The sequence below is a fragment of the Sturnira hondurensis genome, unplaced genomic scaffold (genome assembly GCF_014824575.4).
Source record: "Sturnira hondurensis isolate 20B ecotype Veracruz unplaced genomic scaffold, ASM1482457v3 Scaffold0014745, whole genome shotgun sequence".
Lineage (NCBI taxonomy): Eukaryota > Metazoa > Chordata > Mammalia > Chiroptera > Phyllostomidae > Sturnira > Sturnira hondurensis.
In genome coordinates, this window is record NW_028087376.1 from 2,840,250 (window position 1) to 2,861,568 (window position 21,319).

The following is a 21,319-nucleotide window of genomic DNA, read 5'->3' on the forward strand; positions in this document are numbered from 1 at the left end:
CCCTTCCCTGCTTACTATGCACCAGTTCTACCACCTCCACCATCACCACCACCTAATGTTCGTTGTGCTTAATGTGTGCTGGGCACTGTGCTAAGCTTCACTAAAGTACCTCATTTGGTTTTAATGACAAATCTGCAAGGTGTGTATTGTTATTTGCATTTTACAGTTAATGAAACCTAGTATCAGTAAGGGTACAAGAAAGCCTTCCCACATTCATGCTTGCCCCAGGACTGGAACCCACCTGGCTGCCAACTATTTCGTTGCCCAGTGGACTTTTGAACGTGGCCAGGAAGAGAGAGGTGGGTCAGAGGGAGAGTCTAGAGCAACCCAAAAGATTACAGCCTCGCTGTTCTCTGAAGGCTAACTCCTTTGAATCTTTCCAAAGCGAAATGTGGCAATTTGGGGCCATGGCAGGGTCTCGGGTTGGAAAGAGCGTGATCGTGGTGGGAGAGAAGAGGGAGAGGAGCTGCAGAGCTTGTTCTGGGGACAGCTCCTTACTGGCAGAAAAGCGTGCTCTCGAAGTCTCCAACCTCCAGTGGGGAGAATTTCACGTTGATCTTCTCAGTCTTCCCCACAGGCACGATGCCTGAGGCGGGCACCACAGAGAAGGACAGTGGGGGAGCTCCGTTCCCATGGTCCATGGCGCTGTCCAGAGTGCTGCCCGTAGGCAGTGTGACCTGGCTCAGCTGATCTTTTTGAGAGGAACCTGGGGGCAGATGGAGAATCAGTGATCTTCTGCATTTGCAGTGGGAGGACAAGGTGAAGGCAACCCACTCACAGGTCCTTAGGGACCCTCGGTGGGGTCTGTGAGTTCACCTCTTCCAGCAGATACACTTAACTTCGGTCACTAGGGGTAAGGCATTGACTCAGAGTTCTCACAGGTGATCCGTGAAAAAGACTGCCACTAATTCTTACATCGAGTTTTCAAATTTGTTTTCTTTTGGCTCAAGAGAGTGGGCCAAGAATATGTCTGTGGGTCTTTTGCCTCAAAAACATTGGGCTGTGAACATCGTTTTTGGAGAATCACTGTTTCAAAGCAGGAGTTCACAATCTGGGGCCCACTTGTAAGGTCTGGGAACCTGCAAAACTGCAGCAATAGTAATGGATACTTGCCTACTGAGTGCTGGGCCCCTTTGTCAAAGGCTCCCCATGAATCAGCTGCAAATTGGGCATGGTATGTAATTTCCTGCGGAACACCTCATTGTTTTCATCATTTTCTCCAAGGGTCTGTAATGTCCTAGAAAGTTAAGATCTAAAAGAAAAGATTCCTAGGGATCTGAGAGGGAATGCTGGCCTCTTTGGGGGCCAGAGCCCAGGCTCCAGGAGGGCAGAGGTCAGCTGTTGTTTCTTGGGCTCATATTGGCTCTGCAGATGTCAGGAGGCCTTTGCTTTTTGCTTCTCCATAGCTACTTGGAGGGTTGTGGGAGCAGAGCTCACTTCTACACGAATGAGGCTCTTACACTAACTGGGTGCTCAGTCCAAATCCTGGGTTTTTACCTGTCATTGCACTTACCTTGGTTATCTGGCATTGCAAAGCTGACAGCCTTGGCTGTCTCTTCGGAGGTCCAACTGAATTCCAGCTGCACATTCCCTGTATTAATCAGTTCCAACCTGCACACAGACCAGGGAGCGGATTTGAGGAATGTGCTGCAAGTGATTTTTGTCCTGTCTGCACACCTGCCATCTACACTGTCGCTTTCCTCTTTTAGTCAACTCACTTTGTTTTTTAAATATTTCTTCAAAAGGCAAGTTTAAGCAATTTATCTGAAATCGGGTATTTGATGTACCAATTATATTTCCTTGCAAACCACAAAATATATACATAACTTTTAAAAGCAAAAATATCCAAATGTTTAGCATTGAACCCCGCACCCCGCCCCCCCCCCCCCCCGCCCACCGGCATACCACTGGCACATATGCAGTGAACTGTCAGCATGCATCAGAGTGGTCCTGAAAAATTCCCATGAGAGAGGAAACAAAAATTTATCTCACATGACAGTACCTTCCTGGGATGCAAATTTCATAGCCCCTTCCCTTCCTGAATCACTTCCCACCACCAAAACACGGTACCTGTCCTCAGAAACCACCTGACCTCTTCCTGAGATGCTTTTACTGGCTGAGACACAGACTTGTCTCAAATTCAAAATTGGTGGAGACTTTCCTTGCTTCAGGGTTCCCTGCTCTATGACAAGAACTGGCAGATAGAGGCTTTTTCTGGAATCACCGTTAAACTTGATCATAGACAGTGACAGCAGGAGAGCGAGGTCTTGATACAGGAAATTATCGTGTAAGGGAAAGAAACGCACACGCTCCCCTGGCACTGGGGGAGCAGGGGAAGGCGGGCGTTTGCAGGGAGCACATCTGGGCTGGGTACGGAAGTTAGATCTCTGTTACCGGACCCGGGCAGACTATGCAGACAAGCCCGAAGCCAAATGCTTTGACTTCAGGGCTTATATTTATTGTGTGAATTTATGAGTAGTGGTCCTCATATTAAAGGAAACTTTTAAAAAGTGGAGAAATCTTAACAGCATAGAAGAGTCTTCAGAAAAAGAAGCCTTGGTTTAGGTAAAGGGCCAGACGGTAAGATTTTCTGGGTTTGCGTGCGGTTGGTCTCTGCAGTGACTACTCACTCTGCTATTGTGATGTGGACACAGCCCCTGATGACACAGAAATGAATGGTGTGGCTGTCACCAACAAGCCTGTTCACCAAAATAGGTGGCTGGCTGGGATTGGTCCCCGGGCCACTGCCGATCCCTGCTTTGGTGTAATGGGCATCAGCAGACCCCACTTCTTTCCTCACGCCCTTTGGTTCTCTACTAACTTGAGAGGACACTTTAAGTGCAACAAATGCAAAATGAGTTGAACAAGTTGATCACCACCTTTTACAAAGCAGAAATGTCAGTGGTTTACATTTTTGTTTTTGAAATTCTCTAAGATTAATCACAGGCCTTCTCTCTCTGTATACGTTGCTCTTTCTTCCTAGTAGGCCCCCTTTTCTCACTTCTTTCTCACTTCTCTCACTGGGCTACCTCCTATTCACCCTCTGAAATTCAGCTGGGGCACCACTCTGTCTGGGAAGCCTCCCCGACACTGTCTGGCCCGTATCTCGGTCCGCTTCAGGTTCTCCTCCTCCCCCCACAGGGCATCGTGCTACGCCATCGATTCAGTTGTTTGCATCTATTCCGCTACCCCCAACTCAAGACCACGAACTCTCGGAGAGCAGGGCCCACAGCATTCTTGCATCCCTGTATCTGGGTGTGGGTGGGGGGTTAAAATAACCCTTTCTCCTTCTAAGGACAATTTTGACTTTGAATTAACTTTCTAGCTCAGTTTCCCTATACAATAGAGGGAGTATCAGCTGTATCATAGGCAACATTGTTTATAGTAAAAAGGAGCCTGGTTTGGAAGGTTGCATCCAGTGTGGAATTGTGATTATCTGGAGGGAAGCTACAGTGTTGGGGCTCTCTTTGCGACTCTCATAACAGGGCATGTCCCGTTCAGAGACCCTGGGAACTATACCTATGGAGTGGTAATGAGAAATGTCGGCTTCTGTTGGTCATGGGGCTTCCTGACCAGGCCGGACCCTATGCCCACTGGTGAGGATATTGTCTGAGCTGTCACCTGGCTGGCCAACAGGGAGAGTTCCCGGGTGCTGGTGTGGATTGCTGCAGGGGATATGCCCAATGAAGCTGATCACCCCATGCCAGTTTCCTGGCCTCTGTCTTGATTTCAAGGGTAAACTTCAATTGCTTTGTGAGTCTGAATGTTTCACTGGACCCATGCAGACACTGTGGTGCATGCTACAGACGCCACCTGGTATGTGCTGCCATACCCACTGGATAAATGTTGGGTGAATGAGTGAGTGAATGATGGAATGAAAGAACTTCGATGAGTGTTGGGAGGCTTTTGATGACTCACTCAAACACTCGGGTCTGGTAAACTAGCGTCTCCTTAAAGTGCACATCGCCCGTTTGGCACTTATACGATGCAAAATTCACATTGGCGCTGATCTGAAGCTGCAGTTCTCGGTAGTTTTCTTCCAGTACTGAGTGTGCAGGCTCGGGGTCTGTCTCCACCACCTGTAACAAAGGCAGCGTGTCCTCAGTGATGCAGAGCCAGCTGCCGCACAGGGACTTGGCGGGGGCATTACAGTGCACTATTCTACTGACGCGAACTAGCACCAACTCACAAACCCAACTTCCAGAACAAAGGATTAAGGCAAACCTAAAATGTCTTATAAATGGGAAAGAAAACAAAAAATTACTGAGGGTGTTAGGACTGCATAAACATGAGTTTGGGGTCAGATGAACCCCAAACAAGGTAGGAGAAATAAGGTTATAAAGACAGGCATAGATGTGAATAAAATAGAAAATAAATCTAAAATAGAAAGGACAAACAAAGTCAAAAGTTACTTGAAAAGATTTAAAAAATATATTTTATGTATTTATTTTTAGAAAGAGGGGAAGGGAAGGAGAAAGAGTGGAAGAGAAACATCAATGTGTGGTTGCCTCTCATGTGTCCTCCACTGGGGACCCAGCCTGCAACCCAGGCATGTGCCCTGACTGGGAATTGAACTGCGACCCTTTGTTTCACAGGCCCACGCTCAATCCACTGAGCTACACCAGCCAGGGCACTTGAAAAGATTTTAAAAACCTTTGTTGAGATTGATCAAGGAAATAAAGACAAATAAGCAGTACCAGAAATGAAACAGGGGACATTATTGTTGATCTTACAAGTTTAAACATATAGTAAGAAAATATTATGAATAATTTAATGAAAATACATAAGAAAACAGTTGAGAAGAGAATTCCTAGAAAAATAATTTAATAAAATTGACTCAAGAAGAAAAAAAACCCTGAAGAGTCCTAACACCATTAAAGAAAACAAATGATAGTAAAAATAACCTTCAAATCTTAAAGACCTAAATAAATAGAGCAATATACCTTGTTAATGGAAAGGACAGATTAGTAGTATAAAACTGTCAGTTCTTCCTGAACTGACTTACAGATGCAACCCTAATCCAGTCAGTTCTCCACCAGGGCTTTCCCAGGGCAGCTGGCCCGTGAACAACATGGGGGTTGGGGGCACCAAGCCCCCTGCAGTCAAAACTCCCCGTGTAACTTTGACTCCCCCAAATTTTGATATTTAGTAGGCTACTGCTGACCAGAAGCCTTACTGATAATATTAACAGTCAATTAACACATATTTGTATGTTATATCTATTATATAATGGATTCTTACAATAAAGTAAGCCAGGAAAAAGGAAAACCCATTAACAGTATTTATTGAAAATATCCTCTATGAATGGACCCACATAGTTCAAACCCGTGTTGTCCAAGGGTCAACTGTACTTGATAAGTGGATTCCAAAATTATACAGAAAAATAAAGGGCCAAGAATAACTAAAGCACTTTGGAACCAAACAGTACTGGGGAGGGCATTCCCTTCCAGATATCAAGGCCAATTATGAAGTTACAGAGATTAAAGCAGCGCAAAACCGGCAGAGGGAGCAGAGAATTGGCAGTAAAGTAGACTAAAGAGACAGAAATACCCTAGGCACATATAAAATTTGGTGCAAGGGAGTGATGGCAGATCACAACAGAAAGGCCCAACAAAAAGAGATTTGGCGAGACTGGTTATCTAGAAGAAAAAATATCAAACTGGATTCTTACCTCACACCATAAAATCTGGGTGGGCCGTGGGTGTAAATATTAAAAGCAAACCTCTTAAATATAAAAAAATCAGTGAGTCTTTTTCTTCTCTGTTAGGGGAGGGTTTTAAAAACAAGACACACATACACAAATAATTATAGAAGGAGAGATCAATGTCTTTGTTCATGAAAAGCTACATTAACGAAAGTGGAAAGATAAGCTAAAATTTGGTGAAGACACTTGCAGACAAATACTAGGAACTGTAGAGCTTATAAAAAATAAAACAACTCATGCAAAGGACAGGCATAGTTTAAAAAAAGGGCAAAAGGCATTTATGAAATATTCAACTTTACTCAGTGATCAGGGAAATGCAAAGGAGGCCCCCCAAATGAAATTATTTCCTATTCATTTCAATGATAAAAAATCACAAAGTCTGACAACACTGAGTGTTAGACAGAATGTACATCAGTAAGGTCTCTCTGCTAGTTGGAGCATAAATTGGCAAAGCACTTGGAAAACATTTGGGAGTTATCCTTGGAAGTTGAACATTCACATACTCCATGATTCAGCAATTCCGCTTCTACAAATAAACTCCATCGCCAATGAGTATGCGTGACCTGAACAATAGTGCTCTCGGAAACACTGTGCAAAGTAGTAAACCCCAAATAACTTTCAAAAGAAGACTGAGGGTAATGAAGGGATTAAACAGTACAAATCGGTTGTCAGAGAACTGTCATGGGGATGTAACGTGCAGCACAGGGAATGTCATCATGGTATTGAATAGCTGTCAATGCTACTCCAATAACAATGTAAGGTGTCAGATGGGTGTGAGATTTATCAGGCTGATCACTTAGGAAGTTATATAATGTCTAATCACTGGGGTGTATCCCTGAAACTAATATAATAATGCATGTTGATTGTAACTGGAAAAAAAGAAAGATACCCTTTCTCACTAATACTAAGTACTCAGTAAATGTTAGTTGCTAAAAAAATAATAATGGAATTTTATCGAGCAGGGAAATGGGTGTACTAGAGCCAATGTAACATTGTGGGTAAGCACATGCGACAACCTTTAAAAAATAAAGTTAAAGCTACGATGACATGTTCTGCCTTTTAGAATGCATATATTAAAAGAAGAAACAAAAGACAAAAATCAAGGGAACAAGTAAACAATATTCAGGATAGTGGTTTCCTCTAGGAGGGAGGCAGGGTGATGGAACAGCTGAGAACCACATAGGAAATCCATGTTCTACTTTCTGTGCTGTGTGTGGGTTCACCTTTGTTTATATTATAAGGAAGCCAATGAAGCAATAATTAAAAGAGGGGCATGTATGAACCAAAGATGATATTCTGTGTGTAACTAACCTGTAATAATTCTGGACACCTGAGGGAAAGAGGAAACAACTAAAAGACTAGCCACAGCATTTCTGAAGAAGAAAAAGGTGTGAGGACTTGCTCAATGAGACATCAAGATGATCTATAACTCTGCCCGTGAAGATGTGTGGTCCACGTGGTGCATGTAGTGTTCATGGCAGGTGGCATGCCTGCAAGTTTACTTTGTCACTTTAAAAACCCAAGTGCAATGGGAAGTTTTTCTTTTTTCCACGAAAGAAGGAAATCTGAGATGTCACATGTGAGAGCACTAGGCATCCAGGCCTGGCCGGCCTAGCTAGATCTGTGATTGAAGTCCCTACTCACTTTTCGTTTTGTGGTGAAAGTCCCGGGTGTGCTTCTGGGCACGTCCACCCACTTGACTGTGCGCATGCGGTCATCCCAGTCGGGAACCTGGTCTGCAGGTTGCTGAAACACGATCTTGGACAGCTTGCACTTGATCTCCATCTTCTTCAGGTTGATGGGCACATCTGACTTCATGGTTACCACTATGTCCTTGGCACACCCAGGGTGGAGGTGGCCTATCTGGGGAAGAGCCTGGTGTTAGTATTTTGGGGAATTAAAAAATACTCACCTAATTGTGCCATTTTAGAGGAGAGGTAGATTTTGGCAAAAACAAAAACCAAAAAAATGCATCATTTAGGCCTGATATATGGATTGTCTTAAAAATGTACAAAAGCCTCCCTGGCTGGTGTGGCTCAGTGGGTTGAGTGCTGGCCTGCGAAACAAAGGGTCAGTTCCCAGTCAGGGCACATGCCTAGGTTGCAGGCCTGGTCTGTGGTTAGGGGCAGCCAAATGTAACCACATACTGGTGTTTTTCTCCCTCTCTTTCTCCCTCCCTTCCCCTCTCTGTAAAAATAAATAAATAAACAAACAAATAAATAAATAAATAAAATCTTTTAAAATGTACACTTCTTATATATAGAAATATAGAAATAAGAATATATATAGAAATATATATAGGAATATATATATATATATTTCTCCCATCCAAGTACTAACCAGGCCCGACCCTGCTTAGCTTCCAAGATCAGATGAGATCAGGCGCGTTCAGGGTGGTATGGCCGTAGTAGAAATATATATTTCTTATATATTTCTTATATAGAAATATAATAATAAAAACAAGAGCAGCTAATATCTATCACACTGTCACTTTGGGCACTATTTAATCTGGTATATAAACCAGCACACAATTCTATCAGTTTCCACACCCCCCTGTAAGATGCATAGCTGTCAGTCACCCCTGCTTTACAGATGAGGAAAACTGTAACTTGCTCAAGGTCATACCATTAACAGCGGAAGAGCTGGATTCAGACCCAAGCCCAGATGCCACACTCTTCACCGCCTGGGCTTCTCAATCAATGCGGCCTATACAAATTATGGACCGATGTACATAGTACACGGACCGTTCTCGGAGTGTGGTCTAGTGACCCCTGGGGCCCCTAAGACCTTTTCAGGAGCCCACGAAGCCAGATCCACTTTCACCCCACTGCATATTAAGATGCTGACCTTTTCATTCTCACTTCCCCCCGACCACACAGTGGAGTGACGGATGACGAAGCATTACGCTGAACGCAGAAGCAAATATGAGAATCAGCGCGCTTCTATCAGGTCAAATATTAAAAAGATTTATAAAAATGTAAGATTATGCCATTATTCTCACACAATTTTTTATTTTTGAAAATACAACCATTTTCATAAAACTATTACTTTTATATTGCCATGTAATGGGTTTGTTATTATATTTTACAATGAATGAGTACATGTTTTTATAGACATTCTGTTTTAATTTCTTATATGGTAAATACTGATAGAGCTAACCCACATAAACAAAAGCTCTTTGCAGGCTCTTCAATAATGGTTAAGAGCGTAAAGGAGTGTGGAGATTGGAAAGGCTGAGATTTGCTGAAGCACACCAGATACATAGGACATCCAATTTGGGCTGTAGAATAAAACCATGCATGATTTTGCATACCTAAGCACACACGTGAGAAACCCACAGATATACCCATGTACATATGATATATATTGCAGTCCTTTTGTGTTTCTGAAACTCTGCCTCCTCTGGAAAGTGAAGGGGGAAGAAAGCTCTGTGCTTCCCAAGGCCTCCTTTGACTAACTATTCACGTCCCTCTGGGAAGCAAAACTTCCTCCTGATAGCGCTCAGAGATTTAAAGGCAGGGTCCCCCACCCTCCTTGCTCTATCCTCAGGAGTTCTGTGTTTGCGGAGGTGGTGGCTGAAACACAGCAGGGGGCAGTGGCTGTATCTGTGTGCATCCAGTGTCCCGAGGACTCAGGAATCAACTATCTACGGAAAGCAACTGCTGGCCAGAGGCTAGAACCTGTTTCCACGTTGTCTGGGCCTTGGTCAGCAATTCATAAAGTGTGTGCCGTGAGCTGCTCAAAGAAGGGGTTAGCAAATCCCAGTAAAGCACAGTGAAATCCCAGCAAAGCACAGTTTTATTATAGTCTGCTAAAAGACACCGGGGACCTTTAAGAGAAAGATATAACTTGCAACATTTTCTAAACCTCAGTTGTCCACAGAAACCATCACCCTATTTTATATCTTAGTGGACCGCTTTTGCAGGACCAGTGCTTAAAGAACACACACTGGGGGGCACATGTCTACGCTCTGGGCTAGGAAGACTGGGACCTGCTCCACACACACAGGCTTCCAAGGAATTCCGCAATCAACCTCCGTCTTGGCAAACCTCATTCTTTGCTCTCTGATTGCAGGGGTGGGGCACATGAAGTGTCCTCCAATCATAGGTCTGAGTGAGGTCCATCCCATCCTTTGTGTCCATGGAAATGGACTGACAAGCAAATTGGGTTTGGGCCTAAGGGAGCCCAGAAAACAGCAAATGGCTTTCACTTACCTGTGGGGAAAAGGAAACTGTAGCTAAAACAGGCCATTCGAACCGTATTGCATTCACTTGGCTGTGGTTAGTGACTGTGAAGCTCACGTTATAGCTGTTCCCAATGTGGCAGTCCCCAAACTGAATGTGGTCCACCAGGGCAGCTAAGGAACACAAGCAGAGTGCTGGTGAGTCCTCCCTGGCCTCCTCCTGTAGGGGGCTCCTACCCAGAGAAGGCAGCCCCTGAAAGACACTTCACTTCGTCCTCATGCAATTCCTCCCTCCTTGGACGTTTCTATTGGAAAAACCTGGAGTCCTGAGCAGTAAGTTTCATTCCTTGGGGAATCTACTCATGCATGCATGCATCCATCCATCCATCCATCCATTTGTTCATCTGTCTGTCCATCTGTCCACCTTGGCCTCCTAAGTGTTAAGGTTGCCAGATAAAATATAGGAGTCCCTGTTAAATTTGAATTACATAAACTATGAGTAATTTTTAGTATATATATTCCCATGCAATATTTTGGGACACACTTAAATTAAAAAAATAATCATCATATATTTCAAATTTGTATTTAATGGGGACTCTTATATTCCGATTTTCTAAATCTCGCAAGCCTATTAGAAGTATGAAATTTGATTTCTGAACTAGGGTTCACTAGTTCAGAAATGGCCACTACTAGTGGCCACTACTAGTGGCCACACTAGTTCACTACTGGCTCCTGTTTGACTTCTGATAAGAGAGATACCACCCTGTAGCCATGAACAGGGGCGAGGCACGTTGATTTTTACTCATGTTATACAGACTGTGCAATGCTACTTTCCAGAACAATTAAGCTCCTAGAACAACTGTGAGACTGTATTTATACCTCACTTCATAGCAATTAGGCACACAATTAGGGTGCTTAGCAAATGCTTTTTGAGAATAATGATGAAGTATTATAAATTTTTTCCTGCCCCAGAGAGTAAAGTCAACTCAGTGAGGCTGGAGAACTTGATAGATTGAGGAGCAGGGTGGCTTAAACTTTACTATGCACACAAACCACCTAAAGATCTTGTTAAAAGGCAGGTTCTGATTCGGCACGTCTGAGGTGCTGGGCTAGGGTCTGAAATTCCCATTTGTAAGAAGCTCCCAGCTAACACTGATGCTGTTGGTTCTCAGTGCATTCAGTAGACAGACTGTGGAGAATGATCCTCTAGAGAAGGCACAAGCCCACACCCTGTCTAATTAAACAAGCCCAGAAACTCTCTTGGAATGTGTAGGATGAATGGCTCAGATGAAGCAGACAATGTCAATGTAAGCAGCTAATAGAAACAGGGAAAACTACAGAGAGATGTGTGTTCACTTCTTAGCTAATCTGGAGTTTGAATTTAGAATTTTGCTTATTGACTAGATTTTAATTTGAGCTCAAACTACAATCCCCCTAAGGGCAGGGGATCCTATTGCTCTGGAACTCTGGGGCTTGGTGTAGTGCCTGGCAGGAGCACAGTGATGCTCCATAAATGTTCCTTGAGGGGACACATGAATGAATGCAGTGCCGGAGCCAGGCATTATAGAGCACACAGTGATGGAGAGGAGATTCAGCCCTAAATTCCCAGGAAGCTAGGTGATCTGTTATTTAAATTTCACTGTTGATCCAAGAACCAACAGCTGTCAACACCTCACGGCTTCATCTCCCACCTTCCACCAAGTCTTCCATGGTTGTTTCCACAGTGACCTCAGAGAGATCTGAGGCCTCCTGGCTGGCGGAAGCCACCAGCCCGTGGATGTTGTCCAAGGTGATGTCGTCCTCGTAGCCTTCTCCTACCATGTGGATGATCGTATCCTCATACTGATTGTTGACCACTGACAAGTGGATGCTGCCCGTCATCCTCCCAACCTTTTGGGAGTGGAAAACAACATCGAATTCAGCTGCATCTCCAGGAGAAATGATCAGGGAGGCTGTGTGGGCCTTCTTTGCTGCAAAGAGGAGATAGAGCGACTTAGAATCAGTTTAAAGGAAGATGCATCCATAAAGACCTTAACTCAAGGGAAAGCAGCCCCAGTGTGGGAGTGGACCTTGCTGGGAGTGGCCCTGGGTGACAAGACTGGACATCCCACTCTGTCTGTGGCCCGATCAGTCCCCTAACAAAATAGTTAACTGGGTCCCCTTGTCCTTTGGAAGCTATTCTTCCTCAACTTACCTTTTGCCAGGAGTGTGTTTTCCTCTATGATGTAGATATAGGAGGTGGTGGGCCTCCCTTTCAGGGAGAAGACTTCTAGCTGGTCCTGCAGGTCAACGTGCAGCTGGCAGAAGGAAAGCGGGACCAAGTGTTATACTTGCAGGCTGCTCATGGGTTTTGAGTCTATGGTGAGATACTGTGCAGTGTGTGATATCACCCCACCCACCTCAAGCCATGGGACCTGGTGCCCAGTGCTTTGTTTCTTATTAAGAGGGAGATGGGAGAAATATTAGATCTAGAGAGGAAGAAAGGAAATTTGGTTCAGCTCTTGTTAGCCAAGTGAGAAACTGGGGACAAGGGAGTACAGGCGACTTTCCAGATCAGTCAGCTAAGCAGTGTCAAAGCGGGGTTGCCAAGGCCACTGTTATTGACAGAGGTAGTTGTAAAACATACTCCAGGCTAATCAAATGGAAACGAGTACTTGTGATTCTGTGAGGAACTGAATGAAAATGAGTTTCGATAAAACAGTGTCCCCTAGGTGCTAGGGCCTTAGTTGCCATGTTGAGTGTCCCACCAAGATAAGAGAATAAGCAAGGTGGGCACCTGTACTACTTGGAGGAAAAGGATGTTTTCGGCCCACTGGGAGCCATGTATGTGACTTAAAAACTAACATCATGTAGCTGATACCAGGTGTGAGATATCAGCAAAGATTTTCAGAAGATGGTCATGCTGGCACCATTGCGAAAACCAAGAACAAGATAAAATAATACTAAAGATGAGGCACAAAGGAGGGAGGAACAGTGACATCATAGAGGAAGGTTCTGCAATAAAAATTACTTTATTCAGAAATAACTTTAATAAAAAACTATATGCAGGAACTATATGAAAAAATATTGACATGAAAGAGCTAAATAAAAGGGTGGGAATCCTAAATGTTATTCCTGTGGAGAGCCTAAATACTCTAAAAGTAGAAATTCTTCCCAAATAATTCATAGGATTCCCAATGAAATTTTTGCGGAACATTGTAAAACAATGTGTAAAGTTAATCTGAGAGACTCGATATGCAAAAATTATTGAGAAAAGTTAGAAAATGGGGAGTAGGTGGGCAGGGATTCACTGAACTACATGACTGAACATTTATAATAACATAATAATTGAAAGAACACAGGGAAATGGTATACTTGGACTCAAGACAACAACAAGAAATGCAGAATACCACAGGAACACCACAATTTTAAAAGCATCACAGAGCTAAGATAATGAAGAGTAACCAGACACAGATCTGGGAGAATGTGGAAATCCACAGACAGCAGCCTAACATTCTGGACTGTTTCTGACCCGGGCCATTTGTCAATCCGTAGGGGTAGGTGGGAGGGTGAACTGGGTTCTTGATGGTCGCTTGGTGCTAAGAGGGCAAATGTCCTGTGAAGGACAAGAGCGCTTCATTTGCTCCTGACTGGCACCCAGGGGTCTGCACAATAAGGCAAAAGGTAGGCTGGGTACACACCAGCCTCTCACGGACAGTGGCCCAACTCCGAGTCACCTCTGTGATCCAGAACGTCTCGGGCCCCAAAACCAGCCCAAGGTGGTCCCTAATGCCAGGTAGAAGTGAATGCAAATTGTTTCTGGAGAAAAATAACATCATCCTTCATCCAATTATTTTAAAATAACTTTTCAAATAAAACACCCAACACATGATCAAAGATAACCCGGCACAGGAGGAGCTGTAATGATATGGGGAAAAATAAGCAGAAAGAACAGAAACAGACCCACGGAGACTTCAGGTTTCAGGGTTATCTGGCATCGACCATAAAATGGCTGTGAAGACTGTGTTCAGGAAATCAAAACTAAGTCTGTCAACTTCAGCACGAAACTAGAATTGTAAAAACTGGTTATGCAGATTTGAAAAACAATCTTATAAAAATTCTGGAACTGAAAACAATCTTATAGAAATTCTGGAACTGAAAACAATCTTATAGAAATTCTGGAACTGAAAATGGAACAGCCCTACTGCAGGAGGGGTTGTTCCATGAAAATGAGACTTAATGGAGGGTTCAATAGAAGATTACTTAGAGTAAAGGGAAAGTTAACACACTGAAGACAAGGCCAAAGAAATGATGCCCAATGAAACCCAGGGGAAACGAATGGAAAACACAGTGAGGCTGTGAGCTAGGATATACTGAGATTGTCTTCCACGTGTTTGTAAATTGGCTTCCCAGAAGGAGAGATGTGACAGAGTGGAGCAAAAGCAATATTTGAAGACAGGCCTAGGAATTTTCCAAAACTGATTTAAGACATCAACTGCTGAATCAAGAAGCCCAGTGAATTTCAAGAAGGATAAATGACAAGAAATCCCTACCTAGACACATAATACTGAAACAACAGAAAACAAATATGGAGTGAAAAGGTTAAACACAGTTAGAGGGAAAAGACTACATTCTTTTTTTAAAAAAGATTTTATTTATTTATTTTTAAGGAGAGGGTGGGAGGGAGAAAGTGGGAGAGAAACATCAATGTGTAGTTGCCTCTCGCACCCCCTCAACTGGGGACCTGGCCTGCAACCCAGGCCTGTGCCCTAACTGGGAATTGAACCTGCAATGCTCTGGTTCACAGGCCAGTGCTCAATCCACTGAGCAACAACAGCCAGGGTGGACAATACTATCCTAAAAGAACATTTTAGACTTGAAGCTGGCATCTCAGTAACAATGGAAACCAGAACACACTGGAGTAATAGCTCCCATTTGCTGAAAGAAAACAACTGTTAACCCAGACTTCAATAGCCAGTGAAATTACATGAAAAATGAAGGAAAAGTGGAGATTTTCAAGTAAAAATAGAGAATTCACCACCAGCAGACATGAATTAAGGAAATACTAAAAAGTATTCTTCAATAGGCAGGAAAAGGATTTCAGTGGAAAGCTGGAGATGAAGGAATGAAAAGCAGTAAAAATGATAACCATGTGGGTAGAACTAAATGAGTCTTAACTGTATAAACAACAACAATAATAGTAATAACATACTGCATGATTAAAATATATATATATATATAGAATCCAAAGTCCTCCACAAGTTGCTCCTTTACCCTTTATTTTTACCTCCCTCTACTCCCTGTACACTATGCTCTCACGACGTTGGTACTTCCTAGGTCCTGTTTGCATTTTACAATCTTTTGCTTCTGAGCATTTTCCTTTGCAGTTTTCCTTCTCTACCTGGGATGCATTCCCCGTGGTGCCCACAAACTAAAACCCAGCCATCTTCAGTGACACTCAAATGTCATTTTAGAGTGAAACTTCCTTGAAATCCTAGATGTGATCAAGGTCATTTTCAAAAGTCCTATAGTCCTTTGCATAACCCTTACTAAATTTCACACTTTTTTGTAAAATAAAAACATAATTTAATTGCTGAATCAGAAGTCTCTACAGATATTACATCTCTCACCCCTAGTGAGGTTTCTTTTGTTTTTCCTTAATAGAAATAAAACGTTCATTACAAAAAAAATAAAGAAGACACTAAGAATACCCATAATCCCACCCGTTGAACTTGGTGAGTATCATTGTACATTGCTCCACATAGTAATTAGTGTACTATGCCATCTGCTCACAGGCATACCTCCAGGGTAGAGACCAGGCCTGACTTCCCTCAGCATGTCCCATGTCTTACCAAGGTTAATGCATGAGGAACATCAAAAAGTCCTCATAAATCAGAGATGGCAGGGACCCTGATGTCAGAGGTCTTACTTTTAAATGATTCTTCTCCTTCTGCACCCATGCTTCACCCTCCAGAATACCTTGGCAGGGATAGTGCCATTGTTCTTGAGGATGAGAGGTAGCTTCTCTGAATGACCAAGAAGAAGCCTCTTAAAGAGGAGCAAGGGGTTTCCATGTTGGTTATGGAGAATTGGCCGCACCACAGTCACTTGAGGGAGGTTCCCCTCTCCCACGATATCAAACACGAGGTTTCGGTTCTTGGTCAGGTTGCTGCAGAGAACAGGGAGGTGGAGGCCTGTCAGCCTGGCAAGGCAAAAGTGACATTCCACGGAGTGTGGCCTGCAGCCCTACTGCAGGAGGGGTTGCTGGGGAGCTGGTACCTGGGCAAGCCATCCAAGGTGGCCTCGAAGATACACTGGTAGGTCTGCATGGTCTGGGGGGTGAAGGACACTGTGGCAAAGGCATGTGAGCGACTGGCAATACACATCTTGTTGGGTTCCACTTCAAAGATGTCGACGATGCGGGCAGTGATCTGGTGTGGGGTGGCAGGGGCGGCATGTGTGTTAGCTACTGTGTATTAACACAGGGCGTGCTGCTTATCCCTATGTCCCTCCAGGGAAATCTCCCTCCTCTAAGCTCTGCAGTAAACCTGTTCTGTTGCCTGCACAATCACGCCCCTGGAAGAGTCTAGAGACTCTGGGACCCATCTGTCAGCCATAGCTGACTAGACTCAGCTAGATCTGTGATCTCTGACTCAAACGGAAGAACTAACCCAGATCTTAGTCTGACATCAATCTCTGTCTCTCAGTTTCTCTGAACTAAATTAAGATGCCCAGAAACCTTTGGGGACTGCTGATGTGGAGCCAAAATGGAATCCAGACTAGAGAATGGAACAACAAAGACGACATGAGTGAATAACGCCTGGCCCTTGAAGGATGCACAGAGCCTCTACTGGCCTGAGAGGGGGGTTTCAGGCAACAGCCCCAGTCCCACCGAGCTCTGGCTGCACGGCGGCGTGTCCTGCCCTTGGCTGAGGTCTCTGACTCCCTGGAGCAACCGTTGTTTGGGCTGTCCTGAGCAGGTTCCTGCTCCTTGTATCTCCAAGAGCTTTACCTAGAACAACTCCCACAGCACTTGCTCTGTCCCCATCTTTGGCAGTGTTTTGGGAAGACTGTAGGCACCCCTGGGATTGCCACAAAAGGATTTTTTGTTCTCATGGAAGGCAGGTAGGATTCAAGACTGACTCTTTCCTCTTGTCCTTAACCTGAAGGCACTGAATTTTCTTTGTTCTTTCCAATGGATAGTCTATAAATTAGGGTGGGGGAGAAGACAGAGTGTCTGCAAACCCTGTTAGAAATCTTTGTTTAGAAATCAGGCTTCCTCCCTTTTTATGTTTTTAGTACAAAATAGGAAGGAAGTTTTTCTTTCGTCTTTGTCCCGAATAAGGTCAGAGAGTAATGGCAGGTGTTACCAGGGCCTGAGGAAGTCATGGAAAAAATCAGACAGTTTCTCAACCCCTGCCTCTCCGCGTGGTGGCAGTCCCCTGGGAATGCAAACTCTGCTCTTGGCTCTAGGCTAGGCCACTCCTTTGGGTGATCCCCCCACCGCCAGCAGCCCTGTGAACAACAACAGCTCTGGGGCACAAGGACTGCCTGGGCCAAGATTCCACTTTTGGCAGAGAGCCGTGCTGCTGAGATAAGACTGGGCAGAACCGGTAGCACATCTGATTGGAAACTGAGGGTGAATGACACCTACCAACTCCGCCCTCTCTCAGCTTCCTAAATTTTCTATTCCACTGTGAGGAGAAAGGATCTCCGGGTGGTCCACCCAGAGGGGAACGCAGTTTCAAGTCAGGCAGACCCGAAGATGGGCCCTTATTATTTACCTTGTATGCTTATGAAGCTTGGCTTTAAACCCAGCCCTATATCCCTGGACTCTGGGACCTAGGGAAAGGATTTAGCTTTTCTGAGCCTCAATTTCTCTAACTTAAAATGGGGACAATAATACAAAATCATGGTACAAACTTGTGAGGATAAAATGAGGCCAACAGATGTAGATGATTTAGCACAGTGCCTAGCATACAGCAGGGGCTCAATAGATGCTCACCATTTCACATCATCCTTAAAATCTGATATTCCCCAGATGTCCTTCACTGGGTGAGGATGTGATCCGAGGCAGCCTGTCTGAGCCGGCCCTTGTCTTGGCTATCCTACAATACGGTGCCCACCATAGGTAGGTAAGCATTTTATGGTTGACTGAGTTCCTCACTCCTGTGAACTAGTGTATCACAGCAGGACCCACAGGAGACTCCCACTGGGTCAAATGCATGGCTCTTGGCCTAGGGGAGACTGCCCAGTTCCCTCCTGTAACTTCCAGCAGGGCCTGAGTACCAGATAATCCCTGCTCGGGTACAGAGGTTCCAAAGTAGGGGTTTTGAAGAGTCCTCTCCCTGGCTTTCTGCCAACTGTGGAGGGCAGGGTCCCAGTGGGGCTGCTCACCTTGTTGGAGACAGGCTTAACTACAATGTTCACATCACAGGCGATCTTTCCCATGTTGCTGATCTTGAACCGAGCCTTGGCCTGGTGGCCTACCAGGACACTGCTGAAGATGAACTTGTTTTCATCCTCCACAAACAGCCCCCTGGTCTCTGTGGTCTGCAGCATGCTGTGCAGGTTGGCGCTGCTGCAGATCTGGTGCTCCTCAAATATCAGGGCATTGTTGTCAGTCACAAAGGCTGGGGAGTGGAGGGAAGACTGTGAGATGAAGCCCGATAGCCTGATTCCTGCTGATCTAATTCTTCATTTGGAGGTGTGGATTCCAACAGAGGATGGTCACAGAGGAGAGCTAGGGTGTATGTGATAGGGCACGTTCTATTCTTTCTTCTTTCGTACTGCTCTTGGGGGTCATCAGGCCCCAACCCCCTTTCCTCCCAATAGTAAGGAGGGTAAGCTTAGGGTCTGTGGTTGGCTTAAGGAAGGAGGCGTTGGGCTCACTTTGGTGTGAGGCTACAGGGTGTCTATCGTCAACGCAAAAGTTCTCTGTGCTTCATCTGAAATCTTGCTGGGTTAAAATGATCACATGCTCCGCCACTGACCATTGCTCTCTGTGCGCATGTTGCCCACGGGGAAGGACCTGGCCTTGAGCCAGGCCTTGGTTCCGTGTTTCTGGGGCTTGTGCTATACCCTACCACACCACAATTCCCAGAGAACACCAGTCCCCTGGGAATCCTAATCCAAACTCAGGAACACTAGGAGTTTAGAGCTGCACACCCTCCTCTAGGTGTACATGCCTTATAAATCTTTCAGAAAAAATATGGCTGAAAATATTAGAAGTTCTCAGGTCCCCAAAATAGCAGCCCTGTTTGCTAGACATGTGCCTGGGCAGGAGTGTTACAGAGGAAGGTCCTTTGGGGGTGCTGTCCCATCTGAGCGCTCAGTACCTGGGACACAGGCTTCCACCAACAGGCTGTAAGGAATGCCAGCAGGATGGTCTCTCGGGTCTCGGTCAGAGATATCAATAGCTATAAACTCCTCACACTTGCCCACAGGGTCAGCCACGCAGTCAACACTGATGGTCTGTATTCCTCCGGGAGGGATGGTGCCAAACCCAGGGTACACGGTGAACATGCCGTGGGTGAAGCGAACCTGTAGGAGACAGTGGGATGGTGGGAGGGCTGGAGGCAGAGTGGGTGACAAGTCTGAGCCCTTCTACCAGAGCGGTGAGATGCTGCAAAGAGGGACTGGTGGGGGCTCCCCCAGAGGCTTTCCCTGGGCCCCAGTTCTTTCGTCCTAGAGGAAGGGAGGGCCTCAGGGATGGGCTCTCTCGGTGCTTCCTTCCCAGCAAGGTCTCAGCTGAAGCCCAGAGAGAACCCTTTGCTCTGACCAGTCATGACTGATAGTTTCAGGGGACAGACATGTTCCATATTGCATGACACCTATCCACGTCGGACTCGCCCCTCCACTCTGTTGTTGAAACCCTTGATTAAATTTTAAATTTTGGTTATTTTCTTCATTTCAAAATTTCCACTTGGTTCTTCTTTATGGCCCCTCTTTCTCTGCTGAGATTGTTTTCATTTGTTCCACGTGTATTTGTAAATGCTCTGTGAAGCACTTTTTATGTTGGCTGCCCCACCATCCCTGTCAGACAGCCCTTACCATCCCTGTCACATAGCCCTGCCATCCCTGTCACACAGCCCTACCATCCCTGTCACACAGCCTTACCATCCCTGTCAGACAGCCCTGCCATCCCTGTCACACAGCCTTACCATCCCTGTCACACAGCCCTACCATCCCTGTCACACAGCCTTACCATCCCTGTCACACAGCCTTACCATCCCTGTCAGACAGCCCTGCCATCCCTGTCACATAGCCCTGCCATCCCTGTCACACAGCCCTGCCATCCCTGTCACACAGCCCTTACTATCCCTGTCAGACAGCCCTGCCATCCCTGTCAGACAGTCCTTACCATCCCTGTCACATAGCCGTTATTATCCCTGTCACATAGCCCTGCCATCCCTGTCACACACCTGCCATCCCTGTCAGACAGTCCTGCCATCCCTGTCACATAGCCCTTACTATCCCTGTCACATAGCCCCACCATCCCTGTCACACAGCCCCACCATCCCTGTCAGACAGCTCTGCCATCCCTGTCAGACAGCCCTGCCATCCCTGTCACATAGCCCTGCCATCCCTGTCACACAGCCCTGCCATCCCTGTCACATAGCCCTACTATCCTTGTCATCTCTGTGCTGACATCTGTTGATCGACTCTTTGCATTCAGTTTGAGATCTTCCTGGTTCTTGGTGTGACAAGCAATTTTCAGTTGAAACCTGGACGTTTTGAGTGTTATGAGACCTTGGATCTTATTTAAACCTTCTCGTCGACCTGGCTTTCTCTGACACCGGTGTCAGGCAGAGGGGGCGGGACACCATCTCATGACTTCCAGGTAGGGGTGGTAGTCCAGATCCCCCACTCCGACTTCTCACTGCTGACAGGTAAGGGTGGAAGTGCCAGCTCCCCACTCGTCCTCAACTGATACCTCCCTAGCAAGGGGGGGAGGAGAGCTTCCTTACTGTCCTGTTGATGCCAGGGGGTAGGGAGGTCCACTGGGTATGGTGGGGGGTGGAGGGCCACCTCATTACCACTGGGTTGGGGGAACTCAAGGCTCCCAGGTGGTGTGTGCACTGACCATGGTGGAGGTGGTGGGAGCTAATAAACCCCTGGCTACCGACTGGGAGTTCTCCAGACACCACTCTGGCAAGGGAATGGAGTACCTCAGCAGAGCCTGGATGGGGTGAAAGTCTTCCCGCTGTCCTTTGCTAGCACTGGTGGGGTAGGATCATAGATTTTCTGTCATGTTCAACCGTAACAGAACAGTTTTTTTTCTGAAATTTTCTGTCTTGCTAGGCTGCTCTATTCCTGGTTCTTTGGCTAGAGGGGGAAGGCTTCCATTGGGACCTCTTTTGGGTCTGTACCTGGTGATGTTCTGGGTTGCTGGCTCCTTCAGTGCCCAGATGAGACAGATGAGGCAAAAAGAAAACTCAGGGAACTCACCA

The 21,319-nt window shown here is 45.6% G+C and overlaps 1 protein-coding gene across 1 annotated transcript in view; it reads right to left on the bottom strand.

Annotated features, from left to right (window-relative positions):
- Positions 1–21,319, bottom strand: part of HYDIN (HYDIN axonemal central pair apparatus protein) — a 306,600-nt gene that overhangs the window by 30,972 nt on the left and 254,309 nt on the right. Inside the window, exons 57-67 of the mRNA XM_037063680.1 lie at positions 19,205–19,409; positions 18,264–18,499; positions 16,146–16,297; positions 15,846–16,035; positions 12,082–12,184; positions 11,579–11,857; positions 9,919–10,061; positions 7,349–7,567; positions 3,919–4,079; positions 1,514–1,611; positions 499–706 (exon numbers count right to left, since the gene is read on the bottom strand). Of these exons, the coding sequence (XP_036919575.1) occupies positions 499–706; positions 1,514–1,611; positions 3,919–4,079; positions 7,349–7,567; positions 9,919–10,061; positions 11,579–11,857; positions 12,082–12,184; positions 15,846–16,035; positions 16,146–16,297; positions 18,264–18,499; positions 19,205–19,409 (1,994 nt within the window). The remainder of the gene's footprint in view (positions 1–498; positions 707–1,513; positions 1,612–3,918; positions 4,080–7,348; positions 7,568–9,918; positions 10,062–11,578; positions 11,858–12,081; positions 12,185–15,845; positions 16,036–16,145; positions 16,298–18,263; positions 18,500–19,204; positions 19,410–21,319) is intronic.